This window comes from Protomyctophum bolini (genome assembly GCF_963924005.1).
Source record: "Protomyctophum bolini genome assembly, chromosome: 2".
NCBI classification, from domain to species: domain Eukaryota; kingdom Metazoa; phylum Chordata; class Actinopteri; order Myctophiformes; family Myctophidae; genus Protomyctophum; species Protomyctophum bolini.
In genome coordinates this window covers 52,679,831-52,699,566 of record NC_137863.1, presented here as the reverse complement: position 1 = coordinate 52,699,566, position 19,736 = coordinate 52,679,831, and the positions used below count along the sequence as shown (strand labels likewise).

The 19,736-nt window shown below is 38.9% G+C and overlaps 1 protein-coding gene across 1 annotated transcript; it reads right to left on the bottom strand.

Annotated features, from left to right (window-relative positions):
• Positions 1-7,780: 7,780 nt before the first annotated feature.
• Positions 7,781-15,049, bottom strand: mrps16 (mitochondrial ribosomal protein S16). Its single transcript, XM_080791515.1, is given in 5 exon segments — positions 7,781-8,242; positions 8,245-8,286; positions 10,147-10,413; positions 11,795-11,825; positions 14,909-15,049. Coding segments are annotated over 4 exon segments (390 nt in total). The 5' UTR covers positions 11,808-11,825; positions 14,909-15,049; the 3' UTR covers positions 7,781-8,174.
• Positions 15,050-19,736: the final 4,687 nt, after the last annotated feature.

Genomic DNA, 19,736 nt, shown 5'->3' with positions numbered 1-19,736 from the left:
ACCCTCCACCAACCTAGTCCCCCATATATGGGGGACAAGGGGAGAGCAACGGACTTGAACTCATGCTTCCTTCATGCCTGAGTGTCCAAGTTGCTCCTTTGCACCTGACAGGGGGAGTTTCCCTGGTTGGACGTAGCGCGTGGAAGGAACACGAACACGTTATTCCAACCAGTTCCTTTCCCCTCCATCAGGCGCCCCGGCTGGCCAGGGGGAGGCAGTTTAGTGACCAGGATTACGGGATGTTTTTTGTGAGGGTACCTACCCTAGGGGACACGGGGAGAAGATGCAAACTCCACACAGAAAGGCCCTTTCGCCAACCCCGCCTTCGTATGGGCACTGATGACGCGGAGGAGGAAACACGCCGCCAGCACCCACAGCGTCCCGAGCAGGAATCGAACCCAGTACCTCCTAGCTATGAGGCGACAGCACTACCAACTGTGCCACCGTGCCCCTAACGGTTTTTCTAACTTGATCAATTGTTTTTATGAATTGTACCTTAAGTGTTGAAATACCCCTTAGACAGTTCTTATAAGCACGGCCATTTCTCCGACATAAATACCAGACCCTTTAAAACACATAGAGATATTTACATTTTTAAAGTATTTATGTCATCCAAATTTGCAACCCACAGGGTCTAGGTCAGTGTTGTTTTCGTCGACTAAAACTAAGACGAAAAATGTTCGTCGACTACCTTTTTACACAGAGGAAAACTAAGTGGAAACTTAATGAATACTAAGCTATGATGATAAAGCTATGACTAAATTTATTGACAATTTCGTCAACAGATAAAGTAATTTTACACTTGGTTGTATGCTGAAAATAGCAGATCTACAAGCTCACAATTAACGCGTTGCAGCATTACGACATCATCAAGGCCCGCCAAGATACATTTCCGCATGACATTTAGTTGACTATAAAACTAGACTAACACTAAAACATTCCGGGTGACTAAAATGTAACTAAAATCTAAAGACTATGACTCAAACTAAAATCAAAATGTGCTGCCGAAAACAACACTGGTCTAGGTCAAGGTGTTCTAAATCCATGAACATTAACAATCAGTTGAATGAAGCCTAATCAATCAATTCTTATTATTGTAGAAAACACACAGGTATAGGATATTGCTCACATTAATAAAATGTAACAAATAATACATATAGGCTAAATATTCATTAAATTGCTGCAATATTTACTCTGGTTATGATAACAGTACATTACTGGTTTTGTAATTGCAGGATTATAATGAGTATCAATTAACCTGTAAATTAACCTAATTAATCAATGCATCTCATATCCAGCCTGTATTGTTGATCAAACTGTGTGTGTTATTAATTGCAATGATCTATTATTTCAGAAACATAGCAATAACCTAAAATGCTAAAATGTAGAAAGATAGCAAATAAATGTAAATTCTAAAACGAAGTCTAGCGATTGTGTATCACATAATGGGCTATTTGTTATTTTAACAGATATAGAAAGATAATAATCTTTGCAGATTTGTCCTATACGGATTTATAGAAAATAATCAACTTACCTTTTTCTTTTGCAATCACTAAAATCTCCAAAGACACAAGGACTGCTAGAATGGAAAACACCTTTTTCCAATTTAAGGGTCCAAAAGAGAGCCACTTCTTCACGTTCATTTTGATTCAGATCAATAAAAAAATGTATTTCAACTGTTGCAATATCTCAGTCCCCTTTTCTCTGAAATGCAAGCATGTTTAAGCGCAATGACCGCAATCTAATCGTTGGGTGGACAATGTAACCTGTTTGCACTTGGAGAGAGGCTATATATCAACTTTCTGTAATACATTAAGATGAATGAAAACCAATAATCATCAACTGGTGGGCTGAGGCCATTGTTTGATCATGTATAGTTGACACACCTTAGACAAACCCTTGAGATCAGGGACGTGCAGAGAGTGTTAGAGAGGCAAGGGCTGACATCCCGTAAGAGGGCACTTTTGGACAAGAATAGCGAAAATAGCAGATCTACAAGCCCACAACATATCGCGCTGCGATGCGTTGAGAGCTTGTAGATCAGCTGTTTTCGGGGCGCAACCCAGCACTCTTTATCTACTGGAGATGCAGTTTATCTACTACGACATGGATTTCTAAAACAATTTTGTTCAACGCAAAATAGTGCGTTGCAAGTTCAGGAGACTTCGGAAAAAAGCAATTCTCCTGAATGCTGCCTTCCGGTATGGAATGGAAAGGTGTGGCGTTTTGCATTTCTTTCAACATGTATAGTAAATGCTGCATTCGTGGTCTGGAGAGGGCAGTTGTTTTACAGACGGGTAAAAGGGCAGCCCTGGGCTGAAGCCCCCTTTGATGTCTATGTGTGCACGCTGTCCCTGCTTGAGATGATTGACGCTGGTGTTGAATTGGTTCTGAAGTTCTCAGGTCTTGTACTCCCTCGCTCAATATGTGCTTCTATATGTACGTGAAGAACTATTTGACGTTACAGGGCAAACAAAATAAGTTTGGATCGGCTTGCGTCAGATAATTAATCAGTAGGCCTATGTATGTCATTTACCTGAGAACAAGCTCTGGGATATTTCAAATGCACTCATGTACAATTTTCTGTGCTTGAATTTCACATTGAAAAATGCCATCGTTTATTGCCATCGTTTTCATTTTCAGAAATATAAACATTTTAAATGAGCTGTGAGTATTACAACCATGTTTAAAAACCTGTAATATAAAAAAACCGAATAAGTAGCCTAATTCTTATTATACCCTTCGCTTTCATTACTATAAATGAAAAACTTGATGTTAAATCAAAAAGCGAGGAGAATCTTAGTTCTACAGAGCCAGAAAGTAATTTGACCAACTGGGGAAATGAGAATGATTGGAAATGAATGCTGAAAGTGCATTATTCATTCAGAGGGGCCCAATTGTGGTGTTGTAAGTGCTGTTTGTCAGCTTTCAAACATTTCCATGACAAACCCACTGATGCACCCATTCTATTCTATGGGTGTAGGTCTACGCAGGCATGAAGAACTTCATTGTCCACAATTTGCATTCCTTTTGCAAACAAAAGTTTACTCAGTCTTCCATGCTACTGGTAAAAACCATGTATCCACGTAGGTGCATGCCTTCTCCCCCCACACCTTTCCATAATTAAACCCTAGGCCTGGGAGGCGTGCCCGTCTGTGCCCAAAACAATAACCCAATTATCCACAGAATATTCTCCAAACTAATAAGGCTAAATAATAACAGAAATAATAATAAAAAAAATACAAAACACAGTGAAATGGCTTCTACAGTGGTATACGTATACTGTATATGTATACCCCTGATGTGAATGTAGCCTACAGTAGTAACACAGCTATAGTGAAGGGAGAAATATACATTTACATAGACATTGTTGTTCTATGGTTTTCCATATCTTTAATCAGAAGACTGCATAGTGCATATGCTGTACCTGGAAATATACTTATACATAGTTAAATGACCCTTGCAGTAAGCCTGTAAACTTTACCTGCTGTGCTGCAACACACTTTAGTTGAACCTTTGTCAGGGCCTTTTGTCAGTGTAATATATCTTGTGTCACTTAGAGAAAGGTGTGGTTTAGGTTAGACATCAAAACTACACCATTGAAATTAAAATAACTAGGAATGTTTTGCACTGCTGTGCTGCTGTGCACCTTTTGACCGTAACTATAGGTCATGGTCAACTTTGACGATGGAGAGGGCCACTATATTTCCACACTCACTCCAGAGGGCCACTATATTTCCACACTCACTCCAGAGGGCCACTATATTTCCACACTCACTCCAGGGGGCCACTATATTTCCACACTCACTCCAGAGGGCCACATTGCATATTACTGTCGTAGCAAAAATAGCCAATCTACAAGCTCAAAACATGTTGCACTGCGACGCGTTTTGAGCTTGTAAATCAGCTATTTTTGCTATTATTTGAATTGAAATCCTGATTTTTTCGTTGGAATCCTGAAAAGTTAAATTTTTATGAAGTAAATACAAATACATTTGACGTAAGAAAATATAATTTTAATACTACTCATTTTGCCACTAATTTAAACTGACGTAATTAACGCGGGTCATCTTTGCAAATCAATAATATACCAGTATTCTGATATTAACCTGAGGGCCGCATTAAGTGAAGGTGGCCGGGGGCCACATGTGGGCGTGGCCGCCGGGCCGCCAGTTGCCCCATGTATGACATACAGCAGCATAATATTAAAGCACTATAGGTTAGTACATGCACTGAATACACTTTGTTGTTGACCATACAAAATGTACACACTGGCAATCAGTTGGACATGAATGCATGGCAACATGAACTCAATGTCTGGGAATGCTATACTTTGCTTTTCATACTGTGCTCGAAGCTTAATGATTAATGAATCATTGCTACACTAAGAGGAAGAAGTGAGATATAAAACACGGTAAAACTTGCTTTGTCATCTTGAATTTTATGATTTTATAAGTACTCCAGTCCACACCTGTTTGCTGATCGGAAACCATAGGGTGCAGCCACTCCAATGCCCAGCTTCGTTCGTCCCTGTGTCCCTATATGTATGTTTAGGGTACCGACACTGTTGCACCACTCACTTCAGACAGGTCTTATTTTGAAAATGTCATTGGTTCCTGCTTGCTTATAGTGATTTACTAAAGAAACATTAAAGTTTATTTTAAGGAACTAATTTAGTAACGAAATTTGTAGAAGTTTAAAGTAAAAAAAAAAGAAGGGAAATAGTCAAAGTAAATGCACATCAAAGTTGTACTTAATCCATTCTGGGCGGGAACCCCTTATGGTGTTTAAAGCATTATGTTGTACTTTAGCTATTGAAAAATAGCAGACACTGGGAGCCAGTGGAGGGAGACCTGGCCTCCCTCCACTGGCTCCCAGTTAAATTTAGAATCAACTTTAAAATCCTATTTGTTTATAAAGCCCACCATGGGCTGGCACCACCCTACATTCATGAGCTGCTTCCTTCCCCGGAGAACCCTAGACCACTTCTTAGGTCAACTGAACAGTGAACAGGGGCTTCTTAAGGTTCCACGGACTAAGCTCAAATCAAATGGTGACCGATAGTTAGGTAAAGTTAACTTAAGTTGTGGCAAATCTGCAAAGAAAATGCTTACCACTAGCTTTCTTCAAAGATGTGTTCATAAAGGTCTACTATCACAGAAAGATTTGTTCCAACCCAACTCCCTTGGGGAAATTTGTGACAGCTGCTGAAAGTTGGGGTAGGCCTACCATTATCAACCAATATAGGGCATACACTCACTTTTATTGTATTTGATGCACTTATTTAATTGTATTACTATTTGCTGCCATTACTCATTACATTACATGTTTTCTGACCATGATGTGTTGAGCAATATGTGATATTTTTGTGAACTGAGATTTTATATTGTGCAATGTGTATAGTTACTTGTTTTTCTCTCGGTGTACAGCACTTTGGTCAGCCTCGGCTGTTTTTAAATGTGCTCTATAAATAAAATTGACTTGACATGAAAAGGTTTGAGAACCACTGACATAGAAACACGAGTTTTTCAGAAAACTGTCATGATTTAGAAGACACTTATAGAATCGTTCTCAGGTCTAAATGGGTTAAACACAGTACTTGAGTAAATGTATTTAGTTTCAATGACGTTTTGTACTAAACGAGTTTGGACAAGTAGCTGTGTTAATCAACTTTTACTTTATTTATTGATGGAAAGAAACAAATACATTTACATATTTAGATTACATTATGCCATTCAGGACGGGAACCCCTTTTGGTGTTTTAAGCATTATGTTATCTATCTAAATAATAATTCTAACAATGTCTGAATGTCTGTCTGTCTGTCTGAATGTCACTGACAGCGCGTTATCTCATCATTAACTGCACGAATCACTCCCACTTTTCACACAGGCATGGACCATAATTATATGGAGGTCTTAACGTAGCCCTTTTCCCCAATTGACACATTAATGATTAATAATGAATTTATTAGTGAATTAACCTCGCACCTCCGTCCCTTAGCGACACCTGCATCACAGGCCACCGTTGTCACCGTTACCCCACTGGCATGCTTCCTCTAGCTACCGCTGCAACACAACACAATGTGCCCTATAAAATTTGGCGCCACGTGTGTGTGTGTGTGTGTGTGTGTGTCTCCTAATAGACGCACAGCCGTTTATCCGTGGTCTATCTCCGACCGAGCCACACTATTAGCACACATCTCTCCATGGCAAAAAAAATCTGCACGCTCCCAGAATCCAGCTAGGCTACATTTTACCGATTTTACCGATGTATTTCACTGTACAAATATTGTTTTTACATCACTCCAACCCCCTCAGGCCAGGAGGCGGTGTGTGTGTATGTGTGTGTGTGTGCGCGCGCGCGGACGGAAAACACTCAGCAACACGTTACATTTCTACTTCTACTAAAGAAAGAGGCAGCGATGGAGCCATAAGTCCATATCCATACATTCGGTGACATAAATTGCGCAAAATACTTTTAAGCATGACGCCAGAAGGCTTCTACATCCTCCTAGCTGTTGTGTGCTAAGCTACATTATCAACACGGCACTGACCAGGGTTGCCACATTGACTGAGAGGGAAACAAGCAACCAGGTCTATGAAAATGTTAACAGGACAGATAAAGTCAGAAAATCCGAAAATAAATCTAGAATAAGCAACAATATTGCTGACTGTCAAACATAATTTTCATGTCATGGACCACTAATATTTTATATATATATATATATATATATATATATATTTGCTGTTCATATATTCAGAACGGGTAAGGAGTAGTAATTATAATGTTATAAATAGCGCAGCACTGAGTGCCACGCTATGCAATCTTGAAAATTTGGCACAAATCTTTGAAAATATATTATTTCATAACGTTTTTAACTCAAATCTTTGCTTCTGGGGGGGGGGGGGGGGGCCCTGGAACATATTTTCAGAAGGGGGTCCTTGACATGAAAAAGCTTGAGCACCACTGACAAAAACATGGGTTTAGAAGACTCATGGGTCGCCGGTCGGCCTCATGGGTCTAAATGGGTTATTATGTACTTTTGACTATTCAAAATTGTAAATGGGCTATTTAGTCTTTTACTTCAGTGCTGTTAAGTATATGTTAGATGCCAATATTTTGCAAAAAAGTTTAATACAATCCTGTCACACATTTCTATTATGTTCCTGTTTGCAGTGTTGTTTTCGTCGACTAAAACTAAGACGAAAATTTTTCATCTTAGTTCCTTTTTTCACTGACAAAAAAACGAATGGAAACTAAATGAAAACTAAGCTACGATGACTAAAACTAAGACTAAATATACTGACAATTTCGTCGACAAAAAAAACTAGACTAAAATGTTAGGGACTAGTGGACAAGAGATCAAGTATAAATAATTTTACACTTGGTTGCATGCTGAAAATAGATGATCTACAAGCTCACAACGTGTCGCGTTGTGGCGCGTTGTGAGCTTGTATATCGACAAAAACTAGACTAAACACTAAGACCTTCCAGGTGACTAAAACTAAACGAAAACTATTCAAGAGACTAACTAACTGCTGCCGAAAACAACACTGTTGTGTAGCATTAGCTGAAGTCAGGTCAGTGCGTGACGTTAGGCCAGAGCTCAACCAGCGAGAGAGTAGCCTCGGAAACCCAGACGTTATTATTTCCAGGGAGAAAAAAAAACATCTAGCGAGAGAGAGACAGAGATGCAGAGAGAGAGCCTACTCACCCCACGCAATAAACTGGGCAATGCTGGGTATAGCAACTATCAAACAAGCTGATCAAACGTGTCACTTTTTAAATTAATTTATCAATATTCAATACACATCCTAGAGGGTATACACATGCATGCATAAAGTGAGTGGCAAATCCAGGTGGCAAAGTGAGTTTAACGTCGTTTGACGTTGTTTAATGCAAATCAGATCGGACTTTTCTGTTTGGATGTATGTATGGGCTGTCAAGGCCAGAAAGTACTTTTGTTCCACTGAGTACTCAGTACGTAGGGGTTCCCACATAACATAACCTCCTCCGGGTATGATGTCGATGATGTCACGCGCATATACCCTCTATACTGATTATTATAAATTAATCTAATAATTGCCAAGGAAATAATCGATAGCTGCAGCTCTACTGTACACTGTAATACAGAACATTGTCATGAGCAACACACACACTTTCCAGCTGCCACTCATAGTTCTTTCTGCTTTTCTCCATTTTCAGGTCTCTCCTCTGTCTCTGTCATCATGGCTGCCTCGCCTCGGTCACCGTCATGGGATGCAGAGGGAAGAACCCGGCCAGGCCTGCAGAGAAGAGAGGGAAGGAGAACACAACTTACAGACGTTCACTACACACACACACAACAGTGTTGTTTTCGGCAGCGAATTTTGATTTTTAGATTTAGGTGGTCTTTACATGAGAATGGTGTTTATAGAAAACGACAAAATAAAGTATCGTTTGCTGTGGTCCCTTTAGACGAGAGCTGTGTTTTCAGGAGGTGAAAACGCAACAAAGTGAAACCACCTCCCAGAGTGGAAATATTTGAGGACGCCGTTTTATCCCTTCTCTGTGTAAACAGGCAAAACGGTGAATCTGCAAAACTTATGACATCGTGGCTCATGTTGGCTCACAGTCACGGCGCATATGTTTATTACATTGATGCAGAGCCAAATATGATATAATGGAGTTCCTGAACAAGCCTCCGTTTATTGTAGCCTAATGTATTATAAAATATATAACTAGCCCAGAGCTCTGCCTGCATGCATGCTCTGGGCTGCCTGACAGCCTGTCACCTCGATACGTTAGTAGAAAGCAGGCAGCGAACGACGGCCACAACCACGTTGTGTTCTGGAAGCAAAACCATGATAGGGTTGCATGAAGGGGTTCTTCTTCTTGTACTGGGTGACTGGTCTATTTGGCAGCCCGTTACTGCCACCTAGCGACATTATAGCGTTTTCATAAAGTGTCCTTTCTCAATAAAAATGAGAACGCAACAGGACTTTGACGTTTTATCTGGAGATGGTCGCCGTCTAAAAGAGGCATGAGTCACAGTCTCTTGGAATAGTTTTCATTTAGTTTCAGTCACCTGGAATGTCTTAGTGTTTAGTCTGGTTTTAGTTGAAGTAAATATCATAAGACTAAATCTACTGTACTGTTGATTTAGAACAAAATGTATTTTGGCGGGCCTTGATGAACGACTGGTTTTTTCCACTTGCTGGAAATAGCCGATCTACGAGCGCGACGCGTTGTGGGCAATCGATAAAAATCGATAAAATTACCCCAATTTAGTTTTTTTTTATGAAATTTGCCTTGCCAACCCAAGATGCCGTTTCCTTGCAAAGCAAATGTCCTGAAGTTGTATTTATTCACCATTAAATAATGAATACTCATGGGCTCTATCATCTGTAGCAGTTTCACGACTAGACCACAAAAGGACAATTATTGTGTGACGACATAATGTTCTGTACCATAGAATTCTTTGACCCTCTGGGTGTGGCAGTGAGTTCAATGAGGGCCACAGTGAGCGAGTCATGCTACACTGCAACGTTCATATAAAAAGCTAAATATAGTGGATATGAAATGTGTTTCTATTGTGGACAAAATGCCGACAGGGTGTAGGCTGTCGTTACAGCCAAGGATGGACCTCCTTGATTAAACACATAAACTCATAAAAGAGAAATGGTTAAGATTAATGGTTAAGGTTATTGTGCCACCCTGACGACCTTTTTCCACTGACGAAAACGAAATGGAAACTAAATAAAAACTAAGCTACGATGATTAAAACTAAGACTAAATATACTGACAATTTTGTCAACAAATAAAAACTAGACAAAAATATTAGGGACTAGTGGACAAGAGATTCAGTATAAGTCATTTTACAATTAGTTGTACAAGCTTGTAGATCAGCTATTTTCAGCAAGTGAAAAAATGACAGCATAAAGGCCTGCATAAAACACATTTTGTTCGACTAAATCAACTGTAGATGTAGTCGACTAAAATCTTATGATATTTAGTCGACTAAAACTAGACTAACACTAAAACATTCCAGGTGACTACAATGTGACTAAAACTAAATGAAAACTAGTCAAGAGACTATGACTAAAACCAAAATCGGCTGCCAAACACTGTTCCATTCATACATGAATGGAGTGCATTATACACACCTAGAAGTTTGGCCACCGGCATTGTGGTGTGCGCCCCACATCCTAGCCAGTACTTGATTCTGTCGTAGTTGAAGCTGACCAGCTTCTCGTTGTAGATGTTGGGGAGGGGGTCGTAGGAACCCAGCTGCTCTAGATATTTGCCGTCTCGCGCCCTCTTGTTGTACGCCGCCACGATTCTGTAGAAGGGTCTGTTGGCCTGTTTGTGGCCAGCGAGAGCCAACCGGATGACAACATGCCCCCCGTGGTATGACTTTAGCAGGATGGATGCTGCGGGGAGAAATGGACACAGGAGAGACAGCAATGCAGGAGTCGTTTTCACTAACTCCGTCCCTGGTGGATCACGCAATGAAGGTTCTGATCACATCATTGCAATGTACAGTACTGTACTGAGAAAACCCACACACTCTGTATGTGTGTCCAGTGTTGTTTTCGTCGACTAAAACGAAGACGAAAAATGTTCGTCAACTGCCTTTTTTCACTGACAAAAACTAAATGGAAACTAAATGAAAACTAAGCTATGATGAATAAAACTAAGACTAAATAAACTGACAATAGAGGGTATGCGCATGCTTAAATTGAATGGCCCATCGAGTGGCAAATTGAGTGTCAAAGCAACATACAAAGTGAGTTTAACATTGTTTAACGTTGTTTAATGCAATCAGACAGGACTTTTCTGTTTGGATGCATGGGTTGTCAAGGCCAGAAAGTAGTTTTCTGCCACTCCGTAGGCATTCCTGCATAACTTCCGGGTTTGATGATGATGTCACGGGCATACCCTCTATTTCGTCAAAACTTTTGAACTAGACCAAAATGTTAGGAAGGTACTAGTGGACAAGAGATCCAGTAGTCATTTTACACTCTGTTACATGCTGAAAATAGCAGATCTACAAGCACACAACGTGTCGCAGCACGAAGCGTTGTGAGCTTGTAGATTGGCAATTGTCAGCAAATGTAATGTCATTACAAAACGGCATCAAGGCACACCAAAATATATTTTAGTCGACTAAATCAACTGTAGATTTAGTCGACTAAAATCGCATGACATTTAGTCGACTAAAACTAGACTAACACTAAAGCATTCCAGACTAAAATGTGACTAAAACTAAATGAAGTTTCAGTCCAAAGACTATGACTAAAACAAAAATAGAAATTTGCTGCCAAAAACACTTTATGTGACGGAATGACATCGACGGTATAGTACAGACATTGAGTACAGTATGTGGCACACACACAGCCAGTACAGTACAGTACTACAGTACAGTACAGTACAGTACAGTACAGTACAGTACAGTACAGTACAGTACAGTACAGTACAGTACAGTACAGTACAGTACAGTACAGTACAGTACAATGTGAATGTGGTCCATTGTGTGTGGAGTTATTTGACACACACAACACATTTTTGCCAGAACTTTTCAAATCAATGGATATAAAACTAGATGACAAAAACTGACAATTAATTAGTGCGTCTACAGGACTACAAATTAGAATGCCTGGGAAAACTAATTCCTCCATGAAAATCCATTGAATATTCTTATGGCTGTGTTGTATATAATACATGTAATGTATAGTGTATATAATTATTATGAAATATCTGAATTCTAGGACTAGGTAAGCCGCCCTTGTAGAGAGACTTTAAATTACTTACAAAGATGCACCATGTTGCTTGTTGAATTGTCCTGCAACAGAAATAAATACAAATGTAGAACAACCAGACTTGTATTGCATCATATACTATACAAAACACAATAATAGACACTAGGCCTAGAATGGCAGTGATACATACATGTCATGTCATGCATTACATTCCAAATACACAGCTGTATCGCTCCTATTCTTTGAGACACACATGCGGGTTTACCGGGTAATTATAAAATACTACTCAAAGGGGACTTGTTACCTCCTGGGTTTAAATTAGAATTCTGGGGGTCCTATGACATGAAATAGTTTGAGAATGACTGACATAGAAAAATTGGTTTTTTTTATCAGAAAACTGTCAGGATTTAGAAGGCATTTGTAGAATCGTAGAACAAGGATGTCTAAATCTCTGACACAACTATACCTGGGTTGTAACGAGGCCAAATATTCTGTCTTGTATGGAAGCCGATGGAGTCTCTCGCGAGGAGTGTAGCAAATGCTGCTTGCTTCCCCTCGAGGGTAATAAACCACTCTTTATATTGTGTCGGCTGAATGCTTGTCACGATGATGATGCCAGTCAGTCTATATCCATATATGGAGTTCTGCATTAGCATGATCTCTCAGCTCTAGATGTCTCCGTCATCGCCATATATGGAGCTCTAGGTCAGCCCGGGCTAAATATGGAGATATTGTAATGTTGGTTAACCAAGATATCATGTCGGATTATCTCCATATTTGGAGATAGTGAAAAATGTGTGTGGTGTATGCAAACAAGGAAAACAAACCCATCATTAAAGAGGAGACGTCTACTTCCTCACAGGAGCATGTGAATGCAAGGAAAAATGTCAAGTTCAAAGGGAAAGTGCTCTTGAGAGATGTCAAAGGTGGAAGAGAGGAAAAATGGTAAACTACCAGACAGATTAAAGGTCAACTTTAAAACTGGTCAAGGTTCTCAAACATGATTTCAGAGTTAAAAGGTTGGGACAAAATTAAGTCAAGTTTTTGTAAAGGCTACATTTTAAGGTGTGGTACCAGTAAGACGCGCAAACGCGGGAAGCGAACGCAGCTCGTACATATTTGGGTTTTTTAAAGATTTATATGAGTCCCCAAAGCAGCTCCATATATGGGCACAAGTTGGACCACGCCATCACAGTCATGTCTCCATGACTCAGCCATAACCATATAAGGAGTCCCCAAAGCAGCTCCATATATGGGCACAAAAGTGTGACACACAGACAGACAGACAGACATGATCTGCTAGGTCTCATAGTAAGTGCTCATTGCATTCGCAATAAAGGAAAGGGGTTGAACTGCTTGAAGCAGTATTGCGATTTATTTTGTTTATTGTGGTGAATTATTGAAAATTAATTTAAGCTTGAATGAAATCCCAAAATGTGATTTGGTGAGAGTTTGGCTGCCAGAATTATTATATTATTATTCATTATTTTTGTTTAATTTGTTTTCCACTTCACAAATTATATTGGAAAAGGTCATTTGGAATTACTTCACGTCCGGTGCCGTGTCCTTAATTGGTGTTGTGAACCATTGCATGTTTGTCAAGCCTCCGTGTACTGTGAAGGACATGATTCACCATTTGTCCGCCTTCTGATTGGTCCCTAACTGACTAACCAGCAGGCTCTTTCTGCCTTGTTCCGCCCTGGTTCCGCCTTGTTTATGTTGAATTCTCTAAAACATATTTTTTTGAAAAAACAAACATATGCCCAGTCAGTCACCATGCTGCATCTGTGATGTTCCTTTTTACTGACACCAAGTTTAAAATAAGAATTGAATGCACAGAATATCAATACGAAGCAACTGAAAAACACCTTATTTCAATGGTAGTGAGAGAGGATTTTTGTCCAACCACAAAATGGTAATGGAGCGAAGAGGGTCACCCAGGGGCGGGACTTGACAAAAGGGTGAAAATGCTCATTCTGTGCTGAGGGAACATAGCCTACTGATAGGGTGACCACCAGATCCCATCTCACCAGATGTGGGACAAAGAGTGTGTTTGTGTGGAACAATGTGGGACACATGCGGGGTTGTGTCACACGCGTGAATATTGTTAACATGAAAACAAAAACATTTCTATTCCTCAATTAGACATTTCTATTCTTCCCCGGCCGTCACATACTGTAGCATCACTATGCTTTGCCATCTGTTTCATTCAGTAGCACATACTAGGACTATGATGATAACTATAATAGAAGGAACTACTATGCATTATGCAAATAAAATAAACTAAACAGAAATGCATTTCAATTAACTATTTACTGGACAATACAACCTGCAAACAATACAACTGGACAATATAACTGGACCATGAACCAACCAACAAAGGGGCTCTGATTTGATTTATCAAAATATCTTCCTCCTATTCAAAGCCAACTACTGCAATTTTGAAATTATACAGGCACTATACAGGCCTGACAATGGATAAAATAAATAAAACCAGAAATATAATCAAAATTGGTCAGCAATGGAGGCAACTTACAATAAATTAAATTGTAAACTTAACAAACTTGTCCACCATAGCAGCACAGGCTATGCACTTTTTAGGTTTTGTTTGTCCATCACAACACAAGTCTCTCAGTTTTCTGCATCACAGCAGCAACTATAGGCAGGTCTGTCTACGGCTATATACTCTAAGGTCCACACAGGTAATTCACATTCAGCATCATAGAAAGTCTCTCAGTTTTCTGCTCACTCACTGCATGGCTGCATAAAAGGAATGGAGAGTGAGAGGCTGAGAGCTCAATAAAATCATCAGTAAAAACAGAAACGACTGACTCGTTCATGGAGGGAGCGATAGAGCACTACACAATACACATGATCTCTGATGAATTGAAAATGGTGGACCCTAGCCCAAAATTTGAAAACTCGTCGTAGATATATTCTGACATTTAATTTTGGGCTATGGTACTGGACCATATTGTAGACACGTGTAATACTTTATGGTATAGAAAATATACTGTAATTCTGCAAACTGTTAATAAATACTTCAATCAATGATATGTGGAATTGCCATAGATATAGCTCTGATCCGAACAGAGCTACCATAGATAGATAGACGACGCAGCTAGATAAGATAACACACCACAAAACACTGGAATGATTTAAATACCTTTGGCAGCCGTTGAAGTGAAGCTCAAATATGTCTGTTGTTGTTGTTGTTGTTGCTACAGCTTGATATAATGACGTCAGATTGTGGTAAACATTTAACACTGCATCAATAATGTGACTTTCTTCAGGGCGCAGCCATGTTTACACCGGAACACACGTCATATGTTTCTGTTTCTTCTTTTGGTTATTTTTGTCGCCACCTACTGTACCGGAGTAGTACCACTCTATGTGATTGATTGATTGATTTAAATATTTATTAACAGTTTGCAGAATTACAGTAGGCTACAATTCAAGCACAATTAAATACAAAACTGTTAACTGTGAATGGACGACCCAATAAACTAAAGCATTACACTTGTTTACCAGAGGGTCCACCATGTTCAATTCACATTACAATTCACATTACTTCACATATCATTATTAGAATAGTACTTAAACGACTATATAATAATAGCTATTACAGACGAAATGGCGGAGAAATCACAAAATTAAAAGGTATATTATATACTTAATTCAGTGTGTCTCGTTCAAATACGGTATTCCAATTCCACCACGTTTTATGTCTGGTGTCCCACTTTCAAATTTGCTCCGCTAGATGGCGACGTTGTACTGCACTCTGGATTGACTTTCCAGTTTAGCAAATTATGAAATAGTTGTTGGAGTCTGACATAAACTGGATAGCCTGTGCTAGGACTGTTTGGAAATTACATAAAAACATCTCACTGCAATGTAAAACTATAGCTATACAATAACATGACTGTATGACACAGTATTAGCCCACAGAGACTCACTGTGGCACTGTCCAGAGGCTGCTATGGAGAGTAAAGTAGACCTAATAATAATATCTTTAAAATATAACTGGGCCTACTACTAGTACAGCTTTTCAATCCATCCCGCTTCTTATAGAATGTGTATGTGTAGCCCTACGGTATGTATTTCAAATATGCATTGCTTATAACAATATTTATAGTTTATACTTTCAACCAGTTTCTGACTATACTGCTGAGTGCTGACCCTATAGTAAAGGCAAAAAAAACATTGATTTCCTGAAAGTGACCCAAAGGATGGAGGGGTCAGCGCTGTGTCTGATTAGCTCTGGATGTTTCGACCTTTGGAAAGCCCTCATCCTCCTGTCTCAGAACATGGTGATTTCACACTCCTGTGTGGGATACACATGCACGTGGTTGTCTGTGAGGAGAGGTCAGGTCATTGAAGACATGAAATGGTCTGGAGGAGCTTTTATCATACCAGTATCTTATACATCCCTGACTAATAGTGACTATTATTATTATTATTATTATTATTATTATTATTATTATTATTATTATTATTATTATTAATAATAATAATAATAATAATTTAGATGGTTTATTTTAAATGCTTTATGTCAGTTGTAATGGAGTGGAGTGTACAAATCTTTTATAGTTATTTCATCATTCTTAGAGAGAAAATGTGAGGAAGAAAAAAAGATGGGTAAAAATGAACAATATCAACACAAATCAATTCATATTGTGTTCTTTTAGCTCTTTGCACATCTGTAATTGAAGACAATAACACGTTTTCACGACATGTGTACCCTTGTACTCAAGGAACTTTTGAATAATATTCTATGAGATAAAAACAGGCTTTTCTCAGTTGAGAGATGAGATGCCAGATGCAATTCAAGGGAAGCACCTCATTACTGCGCTGACCACTTTTTCTCTGTGGAGAGAATCAGAAAATGAATAGCGGCTTTACACACTCAACACAGCAGACAGAATGCATCTTACATGGTGAATCTGTAATGCGTGATTATCTGAAGGCTGACATTGATTCCAGTCGTGGCCCGCTCTCTCTCGTGAGGACCCCATGGTCTTTGGGACAGCGAGACAAGTTGTTCCCACTCTAATCATCTGTGACAGTTCACTTAGAGACGCTCAGATGACCAGATAAGATACAAGGAAAAGGGAGAAAGGGCCCACCATTTAGACCAGGCCTGCTTGTTCAAACCTTGTGCCTTAAGTTGTCTAATTGTCGTCTTTTAATGTAATTAATACAGATGCTACTCATACTTTATTTTTTTACTAAATATTAAATGCATGTGGTTATAGCAAACACAGAGCCCCTGGCTTTACAAATGGAGTCGTATACATCTTTCAGGAGTTCACCTATTGAGGCATTTTGGAATGATGCGATTTATATGGCGTGTGTAAGAGTGTAGTATGTGTATCAGCTGTATAGATAGTGAAAGTTCAAATATTTATTCAGTTAACCAATTTATATTTAGTGCGAGAAAGACCTAATATTTATACATATAACCACTGTAGATGTAGAATAACAGCAGTTAATATTTGATAAGAAGAATGTAACCATTAAAGTTCAGTTAACACGTTAACCGTTAACCTTTGATTATAGAGGGTAAATGTGCATGCATAAAGTTAATGGGAGATCGAGTGGCAAATCGAGTGACAAAGTGAGTGGCAAAGTGAATTTAAGGTTGTTTAAAGTCATTTAATGCAATCAAATAGGACTTTTCTGCTTTGATGTATATGGGTTCTCAAGGCCAGAAGTAGTTTTTTGCCACTCAGTAGGCGTTCCTGCATAACTTCCGGGTATGATGATGACGTCACACATACCCCGGGTATGTGGGTATGTGTCCCGGCATACCCTCTATTGGAAATATCTGTTTTCCCTAACCTAATCTTATATAACCATATGCTGCTTTTTCTATACAATATTTGTAGCTAAATTAGTTAAATTATGCAGATTGTCAAGCAGAGATTGGGCCAATGCGGCTTCGAATTCTCTCTCGGTCGTCTTCTCCCATGACTTTGATCCTAGGATAATAACTGTTAAAAGTTACATATCATATCCTTACTTAGCCTAAATATTCATATCATGTTGTCTTACAGTCGACGTGGTGGAAGTAAAGGTTTGTACATAAACAGACTTATTGATGTGTGTGATTTCTATACATCGGACTAAATTCTAGCTGGTGAAATTAAGATCAAATTAACCACTTTCAATCAGGCATTATTTGGGGCGTGTTATTTTCAGGTCGGGATACCAATTTGATCCAATCAGGATAGAGAATGCAGTCAGGATACAGATTAAACAAGTGGATTTGTAAAGTGATGACACAAAGAAATGAGCCGACACAAATTGGAACTGGAACACTATGAAAAATGTAGCTGATACATCTAGCTACTCTCTCCTGATTGGCTGAAGTTTTGTCACCTGTATTTTCTGTTTATTAGTCTATAGCAATGAATATAGTGAGTTAACCTTTTAATAAAAAAACTTTTGTTTTAACGAAAGAATATCACTGTGAAAACGTTTTTAACTCAAATCTTTGTTTCTGAGGGGGTCCCTGGAACAACATATTTCCAGATGGGTAGCGGTAGCCAATTGCATATATTTCTGGGGGTCCTTGACAAGAAAATGTTTGAGAACGACTGTCGACTGACATAGATTTAGAATTAGTAGAAAGTTTTAGAATTGTCCTCAGGTTAAAATGATGCTTAAAGGGTAAGACCACTTTTTTTGAGGTTTGGGTTGTGTAGTTACTTTGCCATGATGCAACTCCAAATGTGGACAAGAAATAAGAAATAACTGCTCCAGTGATTAGAAATTGATAATTCAAAATATGCTCCTCATTGACTTACATTGTAGCTAAAACAGCTCTCAAAGTCACTCTTTTAGTACGTAAACAAACAGAAACAATGTTGATTCAGACAATATAGAGCATCACCAAAACTCATGTAGTTTTATTTTTTCATAAAAATGTTATCTTCCTGTTGATTTGTCCATTTTATTGGGAAGAAAACCCGGACTGGATCCGTGGATCCGGATCCAGATCTTCAAATAGTAAAATCAACAGGAATCTAACATTTTTATGAAAAAATAAAACCGCATGAGTTTTGGTGATGCTCTATATTGTCTGAATCAACTTTGTTTGTGTTTGTATACGTACTAAAAGAGTGCCTTTGAGAGCTGTTTGAGCTACAATGCAAGTCAATGAGGAGCATATTTTGAATTGTCAATTTCTAATCACTGGAGCAGTATTTTTTTATTTCTTGTCCACATTTGGAGTAGCATCATGGCAAAGTAACTACACAACCCAAACCTCAAAAAAAGTGGTCTTACCCTTTAATGTTTAAGATATTCCTCATGGACTCCACTTTGAGAACCACTGGTTTAAGTGACTGTGTCCAGCTGTAGCAGAGAATGCTATATCTAATGTAAGAGGGAGCTTTTGGACACACACATGAGGGGTCAAGTGATCCAACAAGGATCTTAAAGATGGTTGTGGTGAGACTAATTGGGTAGCATGCAAAATGCAGCCATTTATCTACTTTAACAAAGAGACTTTTTCTTTTCTCTTTGTCCCCCCGAAGATTCGTCTGCCCTTCTTGCAGTCGCTGATTTAGTGACGGAAAGCATGGCTGCAATCTGATACTGTCGAGGAGACGGATGACTTGTGTATAGACAAGATGTAAGCTATATTTGACAATCTCAAATAGTCAGTGAATGAGTGCAGTAACAGTACTTTTGGGTTCAGCTTCCACACATACTGTTTCAGGGAGACTTGATAATTTGTCCCTATAGTTAACTTATCCCTTTATCTGGCAAACCCCTTCATATATGTTTGCAAATGTGCTTGCAAAATGCAAAGTAGAACATTTTCTACGTTATGAATCAATGAGCCAGCTATTCAATACAAATGCATGATATAGTTATATATAAATAGTTTATGGAGGCATTTCTTTGACTCTTATTCAGTGTTGTTTTCGTCGACTAAAACCAAGACGAAAAATGTCCGTCGACTACTTTTTCCACTGACGAAAACT